The sequence below is a fragment of the Rhinolophus ferrumequinum genome, chromosome 5 (genome assembly GCF_004115265.2).
Source record: "Rhinolophus ferrumequinum isolate MPI-CBG mRhiFer1 chromosome 5, mRhiFer1_v1.p, whole genome shotgun sequence".
NCBI lineage: Eukaryota > Metazoa > Chordata > Mammalia > Chiroptera > Rhinolophidae > Rhinolophus > Rhinolophus ferrumequinum.
Window position 1 is genome coordinate 26,940,006 of NC_046288.1, and position 21,240 is coordinate 26,961,245.

Below are 21,240 nucleotides of genomic sequence, written 5' to 3' on the forward strand. Positions count from 1 at the left end.
AACAAAAAAACTCTTAAAATAAGTGTTCTGATGTTCAACTATCTTTTCATAAAAATATGCATGTTTGCTAAACAGTATTTTCAATAAATTGAGTTTTCTCTATTTTCTGCTAAATAAGTACTTTATATAGCTTTCAAACTATGGAAATAAACAAAAATATGCTTATGATTATGTGGGCACATGCACACACCCTCTCACAAACACCAACACAGGCATAAAAACCCACTCCCCTTGAGGCATATCCTAAATTACCAGTTTAATGTTGTCCTCACAGGGTGCAGCCAGGGAGTGTCAAGCTGGACGCTTGCCTCAGTTACAAAGCTTGATTATAAGGCAGCAGAAAGTGCCAAGCCTTTAGAGTCTAGATGGCAATTTTCTTGTTGGAGAACCAATTAAATAAATTGTTTTGGATTGTCCTTCATAAATCATAACTTCCATAAATACTTACGCCGGGAAATGATTTTAAGAGAATTTATTTGAAATAAGGTAAACCAACAATTTGTACATTTCACCAAGAGTTAGTTACATTTTTCAACCTCTTTTCCTTAAAAGTAAATGACTTCAATGGAGGTCTCCTCACAATTTTACATGAGTTTTCATCACAATTCATGTAGTTCTGATACTCAGGTGTCGTAAGTTAGAAAGAAGCCCTGACACATAGGTGATCATGCATAACCACGCTTTAGCTATGCTAGGATCCCCTAAAAATTCAGTAACATTCATAATTTAGACTATATAAATTGCTGTGCCATTAAGTTTTAATGTATTTAATTTGTGTGTGTGTGTGTGTGTGTGTGTGTGTGTGAGAGAGAGAGAGAGAGAGAGAGAGAGAGAGAGAGAGAGAGAGAGAGAGAAGTTCCTTCTCTTTCTATGACAATGTTGAAATTAAGCCTTTCTCTTTACAAACCAACTCTTCACATTTTTTTTTCCCTCGTGACTTTCAATTCATTATTTGGGTTTAGGTATTGAGGATTCTTAAACCAAAAATAACTGCCACTGGTGATCTTAAGTTCTTAAAATTACTCTTATTTAGTTGTAGAAAAAACACTGTAGTTGTAAGTGACCTGAGAAATTGTGTGACAGTTTGTTGTGTACCGTGTTTCCCTGAAAATAAGACCTAGTTGGACAATCAGCTCTAACGTGTCTTTCGGAATAAAAATTAATACAAGACCCGGTCTTATTTTACTATAAGACCGGATCTTTATAATATAATATAATGTAATGTAATATAATATAATGTAATGTAATATGTAATATAATACCGGGTCTTATATTAGTTTTTGCTCCAATAGACGCGTTAGAGCTGATTGTCCGGCTAGGTCTTATTTTTGGGGAAATAGGGTAGGTATATTTCATAAGCTTCTCTATGGAGGAAATAAATTCTCTCCTTTGCATAGATGAAGGATATTTTTAATAAAAGTAATCATGGAAATTGTTTATAATGCTTTGGGTCTTAGTTGAGGAGCAAATATTTCAGCTTTGATCTTAAATGCCTGAAATTCATCAGTTAGTTCTTATGGGAGCATGTTCTTACAGGATACTTGAGATTGCTGTAGGACTGAGCAATGACTTCACATACTTAATTTCAGGACTTACCCTACCTATAAAACATTGAGTAAGCAGAAATTTCGAATAAATCGTATTTTTATTGCCTCCTGTTGTTCTGTCTGTCTTGAATGTTAATCCACCATTTCTTCCTTTGCAAGTTTCAATATTTTGCCCACTTATCAGCTTCAGTGAGACTTCTTCACAGAAGATGCCTGTGACTCTGCAGATGTGTCCAGATTCCTCTAGTATCCACTCTTGAGTACCTGTTTTCCTCACTACTAGCACTTATCACAATTATAATTAAATTCTTACCTCTGTAACTAGTTTTCTGTCTTTCCCCTAGCACACAGCCACAGTGCTATTCAATGTTCATATGCTTTTCTTGATAAAATAGAAAATCCATAGTAATAAAGATCCAACAGTGTTTGTGAAACCATATTTATGTAATAGGATGTTAGACACTTCCCATTTCTTTTGCATCTGAAAAGAATAGTTTTGGAATCTTAGACAGGCCCACCTTCATGCAGACTTTGTGACAGAGAGGCATTTATTACACTAGATCCCAGTTTGTTCGGTTATCCAGTCACGGTAGGCTGTCACTCGAGTGTATACTCCTGGCTTATCTGGCAGACCACATCGATCCCCCCAGCTTACTATCCCCACAAGGAACCAGAGTTGCCTTGAGTCCTCTTGTACTAGTGGGCCACCAGAGTCACCCTGAGGGAAAGAGAATGATTGATTATTTAAGTGTGAAGACAATCCCAAAGTTAGGAGTTTATTTCTATGGCAGTAGAAGTCATATCCATTATGACAATAAATTATTTTACTATAAGACCAGGTCTTATAATATAATACAATATAATATAATATAATATAATATAATATAATATAATATAATATGAAATATAATACCAGGTCTTATATTAATATTTGCTCTAAAAGACGCATTAGAGCTGATTGTCCAGCTAGGTCTTATTTTTGGGGAAACACGGTATGTTATTCCTTCAGCAAGTATGAGAAGATGAGAAACACATTTCCCCGGCTCCCTCAGTGGCATGGTTGCCTGTCATTCATCCCAAGCTTTACCTCCATCAGGGAGCCATCCCTGACCACCTGTACCTTTTCTCCCCACTGCCATTCCTTCCACCTTTGGGCTGGGTTAGTTTACTGCCTGTGTCCCTATATCTTATGTGTGTCTCTTTCACTGCTTCTTCTTTATTTCATACAAGCACATTTGTGAACCTGTTAAACTTACTCCCATAGATCAGTTCCCCTCACTGTAACAGATACACATCTCTGCAACACTCATTGCATGTATGATACCTGTTTTTCTGGCTATTCTGTAAGGCCTATCAGGGAAGGGGCATACCTATTCCAGCCACTGCTGTATCTGAAGCTTCTAGCCCACAGAGATGTTAATAAAATATTTGTTGAATTAATGAGTTTTTACAAGTCTCATCTGTCTATTCACAGTACCCTCCCTACATGGTGTCTGATTCACCAAAAATATTCTTTTGGTGAATACACAGAAAAAAATATATATGGCAATGAGTAAAACACTCCTTATGAAATACTTACCAGCCAACTATAATAATAAGCCAACCAGCAAATATCTGTGCATACACTCTCTAGTTGGGGAGACAAATTTAGTAGGTCTTACATACTGCATGATGAGTTAAATTTGCGAGTTCTGGGGTTAAATAGCCTGGGTTTGAATTCTCCACTTGCCAGATATATTACCTTAAGTAAGCTATTTGATAGCTCCCTGTGCTTCAATTTCCTCATCTGTAAATAATGTTTTTATGTGTTTAAATGAGTTTAACACACATAGCACTTTGAGTACTGCTTGGCTTATAGTCGGTACTAATAAAACATCAGCCATTATTATCAAGTGTGTTCTAGAACAGTTTGCTATTCATTTGACTGCTCTTAGTAGCTAGTTCGTATATACCTGCATAATTACTGGCCTTGATGCAAAGAAGGGTTGGTGTGTGAATCACCAGCTTGCATGGTAAGCACTGCATCAAGCTGGTTAGCACCTGCCTCCTTTAGATTGTGCAAATCTGCTCCAGTTAACCAGTTCTCAGCACTTCTTCATCACTGTGTTTTTGCCGCTACTTCTTTTATATAATGAAATTTCTGTGTAATGTCTTACCAAGAATGAGCAAGCAAATGCTAAACTGTAATGTTTCCTGTATTTGGCGAACTTCACTGCTTGATTGTGCAGACATCTGAGCTTGTGTTCTGTTCTAGCCCATAGCTTTACTGAGTGCGGGATCCCATTGTTGTGATAGCACATGGGGCGTGGAAAGTAATCATTTTCTTTCAATGAATGAGCAGAAATGAATATCATATTCTAAGCTCTTGTGTAAAATGCTATTTTTGAGGCACAAAATCTGTATTATAGTATTGCAGCTGAAAATCAGGTGTGGAGAAGAAAACACAGGGGACGTTGTAGGATGAGTTCTACAGCTTGAACTAGGCTTGGTGGAAGAGCAGAGTTTGTATACACAGAAGGTAAAGGGAATCATGAGTAAATCGTGAGTAACACCCTTTTATACTTGTGTATCCGTAAGTCAGGTCTAATTAATCCAGAATCTAATAATTAATCCAGGTTTTAGTAATCCAGAATTGGCAGTATAGAGGTGTGTTTCTTATTTGGTGAATTATTTGGAAAACTAAGCAAGTTGAGAATTCTAGCCCAAGTTGTTACAGGGCTAGAAAGAAAACAAGATACAGGTAGGAGAGTAAGAAGCATTCCTTACCACAGACATATCCACATAGAGGGATTAAAGGGCCCGTAGGTAATTAATGGTATCTTGAAAATTGATAACCAATTCCCCTCACCTACACACAAACTGCAGTCAAAAAACTGTTTCATTTTGGGGAAAGTGCACATGGATTGGGGTCTTCACAAAAACTATGTAAGAACTTCTTTTTATTCACTTTTTTTTCCAAATAATGTGAGCCCTAAATGTAAAAGTAATGTTTGTGGAAAGAATAAACCAGATTTTTTTTTCTGATTACAATTCCCAGGAAAACAGCTTCAGATTCCCTAAGAAGACAGAATGATTTTTCTTAATTCCAGAAATGTAATTTTTGATATTAAGTAGTTGTTACTATTAATATATGGGGCTGGGTTTCAGACATAGGAATAAAATCTATTAAAAGATATAACTACCTAAATTGTTTAGATAATTTAATTTAAAAATTTAGTATTAAAATCTAATACTAATTATTTTAAAGGAAAAATTTCATATTGTTTGCATTTTTACATTTGGTTGAAAATTTTAGAGTGGATCTAAATAGGTTGTTTTTTTCCCCTCATTTTGCTGTTTAAAAATTGTGGGAGCTGTTGTGACTCAAGTAACAAAGCTTTTTGTGTACATTCTATCTTAAATATGCTGATATTCATATGTTATTTATGTTTTGACATAAATTATTATCTGTGAGTCTTAGATGAGTGATTAACTTATTTAAACCCTCACAGTAGTTAAAAGGTTGAAATTAGTGATATGGAACAGGATGTGGAGTACAGAATAAGGAATAGAGTCAGTGGAACTGTAACAGCTATATACGATGTCAGAGGGGTAGTAGATTGGGAGAGGGGGTTATTTCTTTGTGAGGGGTGTAAGTGTCTAACTATTACATTGTTTTCTACACCTGAAACTAATTTAAAAAAATCACTTTTATATGAATATTAAATAAAGGTTGAAATTAGTTATTAATGTCAGCTATCATGATCTAGGTTAAGAAAAACAGTAAACATAACTGAAGTTTCTTTGTTGCTTAGTACATGCCTGACATATTTAATCTCCATCTAATCTTTAGTAGTACCCAAAAAGTTTGATGCTATTATTGTTATCAACCCCATTTTCCTGATAAAAGAATTGGTTATAGAGGTTAAATCATTCAAACCCAGGTCTGTCTGGTTTTTGAGCTTGGGTGGTTAACCACTCTACAATTTGGCTTCTCAGAATTAGTTTTTCATGACAAATCAACTTCATAAAAGATTTTTATCTGTAAAATCTAGATTGTCAATTTTGAGAGGATCAGAACTACGTATTATAATTTACCTCTATGCCTATCACAATATCACATATTAGTAAGTACTTATGAACTTGAATGATAACATTGATAAAATTGTCTTGAACTTACCTGGCATGCATCCACTCCACCGTAAGGTACTCCAGCACATAGCATTGCAGGCAAGACTGCTCCATTATAACTAAATGGTTCATTACATACTTCATTACTTATTATGTTGACCCGTCCTTGCTGTAGATCTTTAACTGTGTAGCCTGTTAAGTATACAGCAGAAAGCAAATGGACTTCAAGATATATAAGTTAATGACTCTATGATGAATATGGGATGGAATTAATGTACTCTATACATTATTTCTCATTCATTAAAGAAGGATATTGAATATGTACTTAGAAGTGTCTTCTCAGCAAAGATACCCACAGTAGAGAAAGATAACCCCTCTACACAGATTAGTGTTTTTTTTTCTTGTTTTTGTTTTTGTTTTTCGCTTTAGCTTTGTGATAATCCTTAGACCTTAAGAGAAAAACAAAACTCGTTATCTTAAAATTGACTAGTAGCATTTAAATCATCTACTGACTGACTCTGAATTGGAAAATTACGTACTGGATAACTTTTAATCCAGCAAGAAAAGAGAAACCACTCTGGTTTCAAAGCTAAAGAACTAATCTATTTTATATTGATGCTCCCTCAAAATGGCACTGCCATTTTTGTGACTGGCACAAATTTTATCTACTACACTAAATTACTTTGGACCATGAGAACACAACAAAATATTTTCTTGGACAATTAAATATTTGTATTATCCCTTGATGAGACATCTACAACATGGGTATAAACACATGGCAGTTATTAATGCTATCTTTTTACTTCCTGGCTGATACTTTTATTTTCCCCTTGGCCCTCTTTGCTCTCACATTGCCCTTATATTTATTTCCATTTTTTTAATTCAATAGACAAGTCTGAGAAAATGCATATGTACACAGAGAGTTTCTTGCTTGAGGTAGGATTTATTTCATCCCACAATAACTTAAATGGGTATTAACACTTCAAAGGGTATTAAAATCTTTAGAGAGTACCTAGCCACGTCCTCTTTTAAAACATTTTTTTATATTCTTTATAGGAAAGTCATTTGAGTCCCATGGAGTCTCAACAGCATTGGAGAACTCATGTTTCTTTTTCTTTTTCTTTTCTTTTTTTTAAGAGCTCATGTTTCTTCATCACATAGTTTTTACATTTCCTTATTACTGTGTTTGAGAATTCCCCATAGTGTCTGGGGGTGTTGCTTTGCTTTGCTAAAGAAACCCAGGAATAGAGTTTCGGCTGACCAGAATATAGGATGATTCTGCCCATAGAACCTGTCCTTCAGGTGTTCCCTAATTAACAAAAAATAGCATGCACCAGGAGATTTTGTTGTTGTTTTTGCTGAGACACTTACCGCCATATTTTTGAGATCCCCATCCTGTTACATAAGCAGTAGAACCAGGTGAAATATTTTGGGTAGCCACTGGGAGACACACACTGTGGATGTTTTTGGTAAAGTCGACATCTGTTGCAAGTTTCACAACTGCAATATCGTTTTCATGAGTTATAGAGTTATAATTCTTATGGGTTAAAATAGTCTTTACTCTCATTCTCTGTTTAGGAAATGTTAAGGAAATACCAAAGGTGGCAATCCATTTACGAGGATCAGAGTCTCTAAAAAAAAAAAAACCAAACAAACACAAAACAAACAAACAAAAAACATAGATTTGAATAGGGAATTTATGAGAATTTCAAATATTTGGATTTTGTTTTTGTCACCTCCCCCCATCACCATCAAGGAATAATTGGATCAACTTCTGTCTTGCTATATATTTTTGTATTACATAACTAGTAAAGGAGTTTAACTCTTCACTGGCACAATGAGTGATCATTTGTCTAAAGAAACTAAGATTTTATTTTTTTTCCAAATAATTTTTAAAAAATTTTCTTGAGATTATTATGCTAAATGAAATAAGTCACACAGAAAAAGTAGAGAACCATATGATTTCACTACTATGTGGGATATAAAGCTGAAAACAACAAAGGAACAAGACAAATAAATGAAGGAAAAAAACTCATAGACACAGACAATAGTTTAGTGGTTACCAGAGGGTAAGGGTTAGGGGGTGGGAGATGAGGGTAAAGGGGATCAAATATATGATAATGGAAGGAGAACTGACTCTGGGTGGTGAACACACAATGTGATATGTAGATGATGTACTACAGAATTGTACACCTGAAACCTATGTAACTTTACTAACAGTTGTCACCTTAATAAACTTTAATTAAAAAAAAAAAGCTGTATACTTGAAAAACAATTTTCAATTACACTTGACATACAATAGTATACTAGTTTCAGGTGTACAATATAGCAATTAGACATTTATATAACTTAGTCGTATGAGGTGATCACCCCAATAAATCTAGTGCCCATCTGACAGTATGAACAGTTATTACAATATTATTGACTAATTTTCTATACTATACTTTATATCCCCATGACTATTTTGTAATTACCAATTTGTACTTCTTAATCCTTTTCCCTTTTTTACCCATAAAAACATAGATTTCTTTTAAAAATGTCTTGCAGTTTTCAGCATATAGGTCTTTCACATCCTTGGTTAAGTTTATTCCTAGGTGTTTTATTTTTTTTGCTGCAATTGCAAAAGGAATTGTTTTTTGTATTTCTTTTTCTGAGACTTCATTGTTAGTATATAGGAATGCGATGGACTTTTGTACGTTGATTTTGTAGCCGACAACTTTACTGTATTCGTTGATTGTTTGTAATAGCTTTTTGGTGGAGTCTTTAGGGTTTCCTGTATATAGCATCATGTCATCTGCAAAGAGTGACAATTTAACTTCTTCATTCCCAATTTGGATGCCTTTTATTTCTTTCTCTTGCCTGATTGCTCTGGCAAGGACTTCCAACACTATGTTGAAAAGCAGAGGTGATAGGGGACAGCCCTGTCGTGTTCCTGAACATAGAGCAAAGGGCTTCAGTTTTTCACCATTAATTATGAGATTAGCTGAGGGTTTGTCATATTGGCTTTTATTATGTTAAAGTATTTTCCTTCTATACCTATTTTATTAAGCGTTTTAATCATAAATGGATGTTGTATCTCGTCAAAAGCTTTTTCTGCATCAATTTATATAATCATATTATTTTTGTCCTTAATTTTGTTTGTGATGTATCACATTGGTGGATAGATGAATGGATAAAGAAGTTGTGGTATATATACACAATGGAATACTATTTGACGGTAAGACAAGATGAAATAGGACCATTTGTGACAACATGGATGGATCTTGAGAGTACAATGCTAAGCGAAATAAGTCAGACAGAAAAAGCAGTGAACCATATGATTTCACTGATATGTCGTATGTAAACCAAAAACAACAAAAGAACAAGACAAGCAAATGAGAAACAAAAACACATAGACACGGAAAATAGTTTAGTGGTTACCAGAGGGTAAGGGGTGGGGTGGGAGATGAGTGTAAAGGGGATCAAATATATGGTGATGGAAGGAGAAGTGACTCTGGGTGGTGAACACACAATGGGATTTATAGATGATGTGATACAGAATTGTACACCTGAAATCTATGTAATTTTACTAACAATTGTCACCCCAATAAACTTTAAAAAAAAAAGAAACATAGAAAGATTTTAGAAAACATATCTTAGATTGGTGAACATCTCAGTGTTTTTATGTTCCAATGAAGATATTCTGATGCTTTGATGATAAGTAGTATAATACACATATCCCCTTTGATTTCACTCTTTTCTATATTTTCCCATCCAAGGAACTAAGAAGTCTGAAAGAAGGTCCACTTTAGTTTTAACACATTCCTTCCAATCCTTAATTTTTCCCTTTCCTTGCCATTAGCCAGAAGCTCTGTTTAAATAGTAGTGATGAAAAGGGGCTCTTGTCTTATTAATGAGTGATTTTTCTGAACTAAGTATGATGCTTCTTGAAGAATTTGATGTGTGTGTGTGTGTGTGTGTGTGTGTGTGTGTGTGTGTGAAAAAGAGAGAGAGAGAGAGGAGAGGAGAGGAGAGGAGAAGAGAAGAGAAGAGAAAGAGAGAAGGGGGAAGAGGGAGAGGGAGAGAGAGAACACTAACATAAAAAAATGTAGGGCATTATCTTTACGACCTAGAAATTGGGACTTTTCAATCAAACTCCCAAAGCACAAACCATAGGATAAAAATGGATGAATTTCATGGAATCAAAATTAAGCATACCCTAGAAAAGTTTACCAGATGGATGAGAAACCATGAGCAAATACTTGCAATATTTAATATCTAAAACTTTAGTAGAAAATACAGAAAAGTGTCTGTAAACCAGCAATAAATGGACAGAAAAATGATTATAAAATGAGTAAAGTATATTCATAAGCAATTCATGGTAGGTGAATCTCAAGCAGCTAACAGATATGAAAAGATACTCAAACTCACTAGTAAGCAGAGAAATAGAAATTATAACAATAATGAGCATATTATAATAATGAGCATCTAATGTATATTCATGAGAGTGACAAAAATTAAAAAAAGAGAAGAATATTGTGTTGGTGACGAGGAGAAGTTTAAACTCCTCTGTACTACTGGTTAAGATGTAAACTTTTGGAAAGAATTCTAGTGTATTTAGCAGAGTGCATACATACTTCTGCATACATATTTCAGAGAAATTCTTGCAGGTTTATAGAGAGGCACATATGAAGGCATGTGTGGATGTGGGTGTAGGCACACACTCGCGCACTCTTTGTGGCAGTAGGAAGCTGGGGCAACCTACTTGGATGAAGAAATAGGATGCATTCAGTAGCAGACCAGATTCAAATTCCCAAGGCTGAGCCAACACAGTAAGGAGCAATATGAGACATTATACACATTGCCTCTTATATAAGTGAAAGGCATGTACACAAACAAGCCCCCCCCCCAAAAAAAAACCCAAAAAAACAAACAAAAAACGTATAGATTTTATGGGTAATTGCATGATTAGAGACATACTAGTGTGATGGGTAACAGAGGGCAGGGGAAGTAGGATCCAGGTATGAAATGAGAAAAAATATATATAATAAAATGAGAAAAAGATCTTGTACAGACTGATGAAAAATAAGGAACTGTGAATTGTACAGTTGATTAACTAAACATGCTCCTAAGGGTGAATAAAAATAAAATGTTGAATAAAAACCAAATAACCATTGAAAAGTTTTGTTGAGTTTAGATACAGTGGAATTAATAGAGAAAATAAAAATTATAAAGACAGGAAATACTTTTATAAGGTACAGTAGCTTGTATAAGAGTGAATGTTAGTTAAAAATCCTAAAGAAAAAAAATTTTGACTACAAGCAAATACATGGATTTTCTAATTGAATTTTTTTTTCCTCAGGGTCTTTACAGTGAAGGTTCTAAAAGATATTCTTTCTTCTCTCCCTGCCTCCCTGCTTCCCTTTACTCTATTTCTCCAAATGGATAAAAGCATGGTTTTGGAACCAGTTAGATTTAGATTTCAATCTTGGCTATGCTGCACGTTAGCAGTATTATTTAGGGCAAGTTACTTAAAATCTCTAGTTCTCACTTTATTTAATAAATAAACTGTGATTGTTAATGCCCTTTCACACAGCTATAGTGGGACAAGTAAAGTATGTCAAGCTCAGTGCTTGGCACAAGGTTAGCACTCAGTGACGGTACCTATTATTTTCATTAGTTATAGTTCAACAAGCCATTACTAAGTATCTACTTTGTATAAAAAATAGGATGAGTCTGTGGTAATAAAAATATAAATAATTATGGTCTTGTCATTGGGCAGCTCTACACACTAAAGGAGGAGACTAAGAGAAATAGCCTGTCCAATCTGAGGGACTACTGTTGAAGATAGATAAGCAAATTTCTGTGGGAGTAAGGTGAGGGAGGGAAGAGAACATCAGGGAAAACTTCATAGAGGAGATGACAATTCAAGACTCCTTTCTGTGAGGGCCCCATCACTTACACGTATCTTAACATAAGGCTGGTCATGCCCCAAACAAATCCTCAATGATAGGTTCTCAGTGATAATCAGGTCTACAGAGAGACTAGAACCAATACAAGGTTCATGTAGCTTGTTGACTCTCCTGGATCAGTCATGGTAGTGAATAGAAAGATTTGGGGAGGCAAAATTCAAAGATGTTCTAAGACTTTAAAATCATGGATTCCTTTAGTTTTCATTGGTGATATTTATAACTGTGGCTTTCATATAGTGATAGATTTTACTTAGCTTTTGGTGGTTGGATCTGAATAGGGCTTAGAATCCAGTACTGTTTCTATTACATCTTTGGTTGCTAAGTCCAGGTATTTGCATGTCCGGTTTCCCCACTCAGGGTTGATGGAAATCAATTAGTGCCACTCCTGTTCTTTGGCCTTTCAGGTGGCAATGAAAACTGAAATGTTTTTGTGAATTTCATTCCTTGTGTTTTCTGGGACACAGCAATAAATGTGTCAATTGAAATCAGAAATTTGATAATTTTAAATTTATTCATTGTGTAAAAATTACTGAGTTGTAAAATAGCCATAAGAAAAATTCAGAATAATTTGTGGTTTCCTAAAACTTTTGTTTAGAAATATATACTAGCCTTGCTAATCTTTACTCCTTCTTAATTTAACAAACACTTTTGTAACAGGCACTGTGTTATGAGGCAGTATCCTCAAATCTATAAAGGACATCTTAGAAACAGTGAAGATTTTACAGAATTGCAATAGGAAGAAATGGAGGATTGGAAGGGATATTAACATTTTAAAGAGAAGAAGCATATTGAGCAAGTGCTCTTAAGTAGTAAAATGTATGCAGAGTCCAGGGGAAGAGACTAATGCAGTCTGGCTGGAGCTCAAGTTTCGAAAAATAAGTCTGAATTGATCTAATTGGAGGACTTTCGGTGTGTGGTAAGGAGGATGGATTTTAGACAGTGATAATTGAAAGTCTGAGTAGAGAATAGATATGGTCAGAGACATACTTGAGTTCAGATCGCCATCATTTTTCTGAGTGGACTTTTTGAGTTTAGTTCCCAGCAATGTTTGGATCTAGGATGCCTCAATAATAAGGTAGGTCTGAACCTAACAGATTTTTGTCACACCAAAGTCTAAAGTCCTTCTACTATGAGGAGTAGGACCTTTTCTTTATGTCAATAGGATAAGTTTATGTATTCTACAATCCACTAGCATTTTATTACTCTAATTTTAGCAATAGCCTTTATTCACATCAAGAAAGAATATTCTGTAAGTTGCTTAAAATCGTTTTATTTATGCTACTCCCTGTAATTGATCATTACTTTTGTGCATGTCTACTTCCAGCATTAGAATATAGGCTCCCTAAAGTAGGGGCAGTGTTTCTTTAATTAGTGTTTATAATAGGTAGCATTGTGCTCATAATAGACACTCAGTAATTTTTGAAAGAATAAGGGCATAGGGCAGTCTGAGATCAGCTTTCAGCCTATTGATTAACTTAGATGATACATTGTGCAAATTTCTTGCAACAGTTTATTTTGTTTACATTTAAAATATAGTTGCATTAGTTATTTAATCCTACCAATAACACTAAGACATAGATAATGCTATGTCCCTATTTGACCCTAATTTGGAAAAAGAAAAAACTCTTATGGGGGTTCGATAATTATAGGATTTAAATTAAACATTTGGACATATAAATCTTTGTTCTTTACCATGATGATATACTATTACCTGAAATAGAGAAATAAGAATAAATTATAAAGCTAAAAGAGAAAAAAAATATGTTTGCTATCATGACTAGGAAGAAAATACTCTTTTTGCTTTCAACACAATCTAATCATGTTCTGTCCTAAGGTTATAGGTGGAGTCCTCATGTATATGTCTCTCCTAGTTGTTCCGGATGAGTAGGTAGCTGTGGCCTCACCTTCTGAAACAATGAGCTGCTGTCAGGATCCACGTTTTACTGATCAGGATGCCTCCACAGTGGTGAATATTATTCCACTGTAGACTGACTTGCCATGGCCAGTCTCCTTCCGCAGCATCGGAGCCTCCCACGACTCTCTCTGTAGACAACGTCATTAGGTCTGAACGGGCCCCACACTCTAATGAGAAAACAGCATTAATGTACAGAGATCATAATTCTTTTACTTTTGGGAGATATTACAAGAATTTCACCGTCTTTTATGACTTTTCTGTCTCTTATGTGTTCTTCCCCAGGACATGCTAGCCTTTCCAAAAGCATGATCGACATGTTATATTTTTAGAGTACTTACATCACTACTGTTGCCTATAAACTGCATTTTAGAGAACATTTCTGAACTTAATTGGTATGTGTCTTCAAATTCTGGAACAGCTTCAGGGTTCTCTGGAATTCCTCATGAGCGGGGGATAAAACAGGTCAATGCTGGATGTACCAGCGCAGGCCACAGGTTCACTAGGAAATTTCCGTCTTCTCTATAAAATTGCTACTCAAAGCGTGGTCTGTGGGCTTGCAGTATGGCATCCCTTGGGAGCTTGTTAGAAATGTTGATGCTGTGTGGAAACAACCTAAGTGTCTGTCAATGGATGACTAGATCATGACACACACACACACACACACACACACACACACACACACACACAGTGGAATATTATTTAGCCTTAAAAAAGAAGAAAATCCCATCGTTTGCAACAACATGGATGAACCTGGAGGGTATTGTGCTAAGTGAAATGATCCTGACAAAGACAACTACTGCATGATATCACCTTAAAAAAAAAAAAGAACAATAGTTTAGTGGTTACCAGAGGGTAAGGGGGATCAAATATATGGTGATGGAAGGAGAACTGACTCTGGGTGGTGAACACAATGTGATACATAGATGATGTATTACAGAATTGTACACCTGAAATCTGTGTAATTTTACTAACAATTGTCACCCCAATAAATAAAAAATAAAAAATAAATAAAAAGAAAAAAAGTCAAACTCATAGAAACAGAGTAGAAAATGATTGCCAACATGGGTTGAAAATAAGGAGAGTTTGGTAAAAGTGTACAACCTTTGAGCTATAAGGTGAATAAAATCTGAAGAGCTAACGTATAACATGCTTACTATAGCTGATAACATTGTATTGTATAATTGAAATTTGCCAAGAGAGTAGAACTTAAGTGTTCTCACCAAAAAAATTGGGGGAGGGGTAACTAAATGAGGTGACGGATTATGTGTTAACCAGATGAGGGGAGTCTTTTCACATTGTGTGTGTGTGTGTGTGTGTGTGTGTATTGAATCATGACATTGTACACTTAACTATCTTACAATTTTATTGTAAGCTAAAAAAAAAAAAGAAAAGAAATATTGACTCTCAGACCCATAGTAGGGAAAAATCAGAAAATTCATTTCCCCCTACCAACTTTATTGAGTAATACATGACAAATATAATTAAATATACTTAAAGTGTACAATATGACTTGATATACATGTACATTGTCGAATGATGATCAAGATCAAGATAATTAACACACCCATCACCTCCCATAGTTAATTTGTGTGTGTGTGTATGTATGTGTGTGTGTGTGTATGTATGTGTATGTGGTGAGAATGCTTCAGATTTACTCTCAGCAACTTTCAAGGAATTACCTTAAAATAAACTTGAAAAGGAATGTTCTCAAGGGTGACCGTGTTCCTAAGTATCTATATGAGGTTGACTTAAACATCTGCAGAGAGCCCATGAGAACCCCAATGGCCAAAGCGGCAATGGGCTGGGGTGGACTGATCACTCCATGCCTCTCATCTCCCATCATCATGATTTATTTCCTTTCATTTAAATCTATTAATTGGATTTTAGAGGTAAATCAACACCAACAATTTCTATTGCTGGACCAGCTCTAAAGTAGGGACACTGCTTCAGTGAGACAACCATCCAAAGGCACTTTTTTCTAACAGAGTTCCCAGGTAGAGGAGGACTAGACTTACATTACAAATATACATGGAACGTAGGTTCCTTTGCCGTATCCTCCAACCAAATTCTCTAGTAATTTACCTAAGCACATTTTTACTAAAAAGCATGAATTAAATATATATTAGGGTAGTGCAAAAGTAATTGCGGTTTTTGCAATTTTTAACCTTTAAACCACAATTACTTTTGCACCAACATAATAATTAAGTTGAAAAACACTCATGGGGGTAACATTATCCTGTATCATTACTTAGGTATCTGCGATAGACCAGCTATTGAGGTACACTGAACTAATTTCTAATTATATTTATTAGCAGAGATGCAAACTGCTGTTTTTAGGGATTATATTTCTGTTATCCTAGCCTGAGAGTATACAGGATGACATTGGAAAGTAGTGACTTTTCCTTTAGGTTATAGACATAAAACTGACAACACCTTTCATAACTTTTTTATTATACTTTATAATTAAATCCACAACAAAGCAAGCTACGTATTCTGGTGGTTATGAGAAGCCATATAATTGGTGTCACCAAACATAATTTACACATCTACAGAAGTGTCACCATAGAACCAGGACAGGAAAAGCTTTCTAAAGCTGCCAAGAAATTTTTCATGAGGGCAAACTCAATACAGAGTGGGTGGAATGCCCCTACTACCTCTTTTCTTCAAAAAGGAGAGGGAAACCTGAAAATCACTCCACGGACCAAGGGAATCAGTAATGTCTTATGTCAACAACACCCCATGTGAATGAATTAAGAATAAAGATACCACCTCAGTAGACACTGCCTTGGCAAAGAGCAAAAATGACTTGAACACTTACTCTTTATATTCTGGTAAGCCGTATTTACAAAATAATTTTAAAACTCACCTTGAGTGAACATATGTACTGTATCCTGGTCAGTCATTTCTGGTGTCCAAAAAGAAAGGGATGAGAGTAAGTAAGATCAATACTATTGTACTGAGTCCTTATTAGGACTGTATATCATTTCACCTTACTTTCTTAAAGTGTAGTCCTCAGACAACCATGATCAGAATCAATCACTTACAGACGCCAGGCTCCTCATTTGGTAATCACACCACTTAAAACCGGTAGCCAGAAATCTAAAATGGTCTCTTAACTTTTCCTTTCTTGTCATTTCCACGTCTTATTGGTTTCCAGATTTTGTACCTTCTGCCCTTTGACTCTCCTTTGAATTAGCCCCATCTTCCCTATCCCTTTGGCTACTACTTTACCGTGTTTCCCTGAAAATAAGACCTACCCCAAAAGTAAGCCTCACTTAAGATCGTCAGCCAGACAGACACATTTAGTATGTTATGACGATGTTCCAGAAGAAGACATGACTGTATTTGAATAAATGTAGATTGTTGTACATGAATAAATGAAATGTACATAGTTGCTCATGAAAAAATAAGACATTCCATGAAAATATGCCCTAATGCATCTTTTGTAGCAAAAATTATTGTAAGACCTGGTCTTATTTTTGGAGAAATACGGTATAAAATCCAGTTTTATTTTCGGGGAAGCACGGTAGTTCATGCTTTCATCATTTGACACCTATACTCTTACAATAACCCAGGAACTGGGTTCCCTGACTCCACTTCTGCACTTTTCAGTACATCCTTCTATACTTTTACCAGGCTGAATTTTCTAAAAATGTATGTCAGATCATGTCCTTTTCTGTTTTAAATCTTTAAATAAATCAGCTTCTTGTTTCCGGTAAGAGAAATCTAAACTTCTCCAATAGGTTTTCATGCTCTCTAAAATCAAAACTTACTTGCTGCCAGAATTTTCACAGGGCTTGGGCATCACTTCTGCTTTGTAAGTGTCAGAGGAGCCAAGACACCTTTTTGGAGGCAGGAAAGAAAAATAACGGGCCACTGCTTGTTCCTTCTTTGAACAAGAGAGACTTGACTTCAAATCCTGACTCCTCTACATGCTGGCTCTATGACCTTGGCAATTATCTACCTTTTCTGAGTGGAAACTATAAAATTGTAAGATATGGTTGTTGTGAGGACTAAACAAACTGTAATATGTGAATGCCAGCCAGTCAGAAAGGGTACAACCAGCCATGGAGCTAGAGCAGTGTCTGGGAGGTCCTTTCTGTGCTAAGCATTAACTCTTTAGTTGCAGGGCGAGGAGCTGGGAGTCCAGAGTACGGGTGGGAGGGCTTAGAGGGGCTGAGGAGACAACTTTGTGGGCCTGGTGCAGTGATTGTTTACCAACAGATTTCAAATTACTTTCCTATCTTTGGTAAACTATCTGATTGAATATCAGTCCTGTGTGGGAGCCACCAAAATTCTTTAATCTTGAGCTTATTATGAGGGAATCATGGTTTACTAAGCTAGAAGTACGTGGCAAAGTTGGAGGAGTGTCCTTAAATTCTAGCGATATATTAAGTAATCCTTTTAGTCATGCAACAAATTATAATGAAGTATCTATTAGGTACTAGAAACTGGGTGGTAGAAGGATAGTAGGATCAACAACACAGACTGGTTCTTGCCTTTACGAAGTTTACAGAATAGGATGAAGACAGTACAAGAATCACAAATGATTTTGTCATTTCCACTGTGGGAAATGTTATGAAGGTAAATGAAGGAGTCTGTGACAAAGGTAAATAATTGAGTAATGGCAGTTACAAGAGGCTTCCATTAGAAAGCAATAATTTTGATGAGACCTGAGGGATGTGCAGGTATGATCTAGGGAGGGTTATAACAAATTGGAACGACGTATCCAAAGGCTCTGAGGCTGGAAGGCGAGGAGCTTGGCAGTTGAAGTAAATGAAAGTGTGGCCAGATTACAGTGAATGAGAAAGACAGAGGTATAATAAGGTGCTGGGGGAAGTATGAACAATATCATGCAGTGCTTTAGATGAAATGGCAATATCATTTATTGTTCAAACCAGGACACTGAGGGAGCAATACTTATAATGGTTCTTAGGACAATTGGCATGAACAATGACTGTCCTGGGCAAAGGAGGAAATATGACATCCCACTTGCAGGTGTGTGTGGGGGGTAGGGGCAGTGTTTGTGGGAAGTTGTGGGAGGCTTTTAAGCAATATTGCATTTATATTGTAAAATATTTCTTTGATCAATATATGGACAATAGATTGGAAGGGCCAAGGAGAGTAGTGTGGAGGCCAGTGCAGAAGTTTAAGAAATGATATTGGCTTGGACCAGAGTGGTAACAGTAGGGATGGAAGAAAATGGACATAGATTCAAGACAGGCTGAGGGAGAGATGATTTTCAAAGAGAAGATAGGGATATACCTAAATCTTCTAATTTCCTTCTTTATTCTACAAATATTTACCAGTTACCTTCCAACGGCATGCTCTGTTCTAGGTGAAGAGGATCATTAAATTGTTCTCTGACCTTGAACAGTTACCATTTCTATAGCATAACTACAAATTGAACATCTGACAACAACATTCATCGTAAGGACTATTGAGAAGGAAAATGAATAAAGAAATTTTAGCAAATTAAAATTTACTATATGAATGATTCTTTAAACTTTAGAATGTTTTATGGTAAAGGTCTACATATTATATCTAGCTTTATAATGTACTGTTTTCATAAAGGGAAAAGTGGTCAGTCTCTCACTAAATTAAAATGTGAATTATAACTGGTTAAACTGAGAGATATATTAAATAAAAAAAGGTATATAAAAAATGATACTTGCGTGTTATCTCAGTCGAAGAATTTATTTCCAAGTTTCCGAAGTTATTCAGCATTTGGTGTAAAATAGACTCAATTCTGGTTTTCATTGATGCACCATGGTTATTCCTAGGGAATTTAAATTTCATAACAGTATCTGCTATCACACCACTACCGGCTTGCCTGAAAACCATAAAGATATTTTTTAAAATACATAAGTATGACAATTTTCTGCTCTTCTATTTATATACTCTTCTTGAATAAACATTAAAAAATTTACATGAGGTATTTAATTTAGAACAGATTCACATAACAGTGTTTCTATATGTAATGATATACCACTGTGCTATTCCACAAATATTTTATTTCAATGCATAGTATACTGTACCCACCATTCAGGATAACTGGCTTTGAAGTCAGAAATGCCAGAGTCTGAATACAAGCTCTGCCATCTACTGTTTGACTTTGGTTAAGCTGTTTCTTTCTTAATCTTTTTGTAGCTAAGTCTCCTCACATTAAAATGAGTTGTTATGAAGATTATATGAATTAATATATGCAAAGCTTTTGGACAGAATATATAACGTATAGTAAATGAACTATAACTATTAGCTATTATTAGACTTCACAAATCTTCAGCCCTCTCCCCCAACCCCATCTCATTAAACAAAGTTATGAAGTGATGAGTTTCCAAATGTATGTGGTTTGGAGGGTAAGCTAAATTTCTGATACCTACACCCATTCATCTGGCTACAAAATCAAATTTCATATTTTGTAGTCATATGTTAAGATTTTATCTCCATTTCAATTAACCACAGATACACCTCTCTGCAAACCTCGATAATTCGACTAAAGGCTATAATTATTTAACATCAAGATAATTTCCGCTTCCTTTCATGTAGGTTATGATGTAAATCACTTCCTCCCCTGAACACTGGATGTCTTTTTTTCTGAACACATGCATTGAGACAAACTTGGTTTTGATGCCCTCATGTTCATTCTAGACCTTTTTCTCTAATCTCAGTTGCTAGTTCTGCCATAATATTCATTCCAGACATTAATTTAATATTTACTTAACAAATATTGTCCTAGTCACTCTTTTCAGTTTCAGAAATTAGCTATGACCAAGATTCATAGTTGTCATTCTCATAGATCTAGCAGTTCTGAAGGAGAAGCAGGCGATGAACAAAGAATTATAACTTCTATTTCTAGCAACATGAAAACCGGAATAATTTTTAAAACTTTCCAAATAAAACAACCAGACATGCTAGAAAACAATATAATAAATTCTATTTGAAATGCAAAACTGAGTTCAAAGGAAAGTAAGAGAAATCTTGAAAGACCAAAAATAAAGAATATGAATATTATGTGGTAAACACTAGAGTATACAACAGACGAGTTTTAGCATTTACGAAAGTACTGGAGATGAGGCCTTGGGCTAGTGCAAAATAGAGAGGTGGACATGGGATTTCAGAATAACGCCAGATTCTCAATGAACTAAATCCTCAGTGAAAGTGTGGATTAGAAAGAAAAGAATCTGCTCATCATCTCATAAAAGAAAAATATAGAAGTTTATCTGTCACAGAGCATTAGTGACGTGTTCTCTCCCCTCAGAAAAATTTAATCCATTTGTACACCGCTGTTTTCTTCATGACATTATCCCCATAAACTTGGACTAACATGTCTGATTTCACTTCCATTATTGCCAAGTTTAACAAGGAATTTAATGTTCGTTAGTTGCTCTAATTCAAGCGCAGACATTCTTGCGATGGTACAAAAAAATATGCAACATCTGTAATGAATGCCACTCAGCAAGACACCGCCACACGTCGACACAAACACAGCTGTGAGACACTGATGTACCTAGCTTATGAAACCTTACCGAGCTGTTAGTACAGTGCTGCCAATGTAAGTGCACTGTGGCAAGTTGACGAAATTAATTGTCAAACCTCGTATATATTCATTATATACGTATCAAGAATATATATATATATACACACACACACACACACATGCATTAAAGGTGTGTGTGTGTATATATATATATATATATACACCTTTGATTCATGT

General features: G+C 35.3%; 1 protein-coding gene across 1 annotated transcript in view; it reads right to left on the reverse strand.

Annotated features, from left to right (window-relative positions):
- Positions 1-1,336: 1,336 nt before the first annotated feature.
- Positions 1,337-21,240, reverse strand: part of LOC117022404 (transmembrane protease serine 11D-like) — a 46,772-nt gene continuing 26,868 nt past the window's right edge. The window contains exons 5-10 of the mRNA XM_033106445.1: positions 19,199-19,356; positions 16,390-16,428; positions 13,513-13,690; positions 7,029-7,288; positions 5,707-5,849; positions 1,337-2,265 (exon numbers count right to left, since the gene is read on the reverse strand). Of these exons, the coding sequence (XP_032962336.1) occupies positions 2,104-2,265; positions 5,707-5,849; positions 7,029-7,288; positions 13,513-13,690; positions 16,390-16,428; positions 19,199-19,356 (940 nt within the window). The 3' untranslated portion in view covers positions 1,337-2,103. The remainder of the gene's footprint in view (positions 2,266-5,706; positions 5,850-7,028; positions 7,289-13,512; positions 13,691-16,389; positions 16,429-19,198; positions 19,357-21,240) is intronic.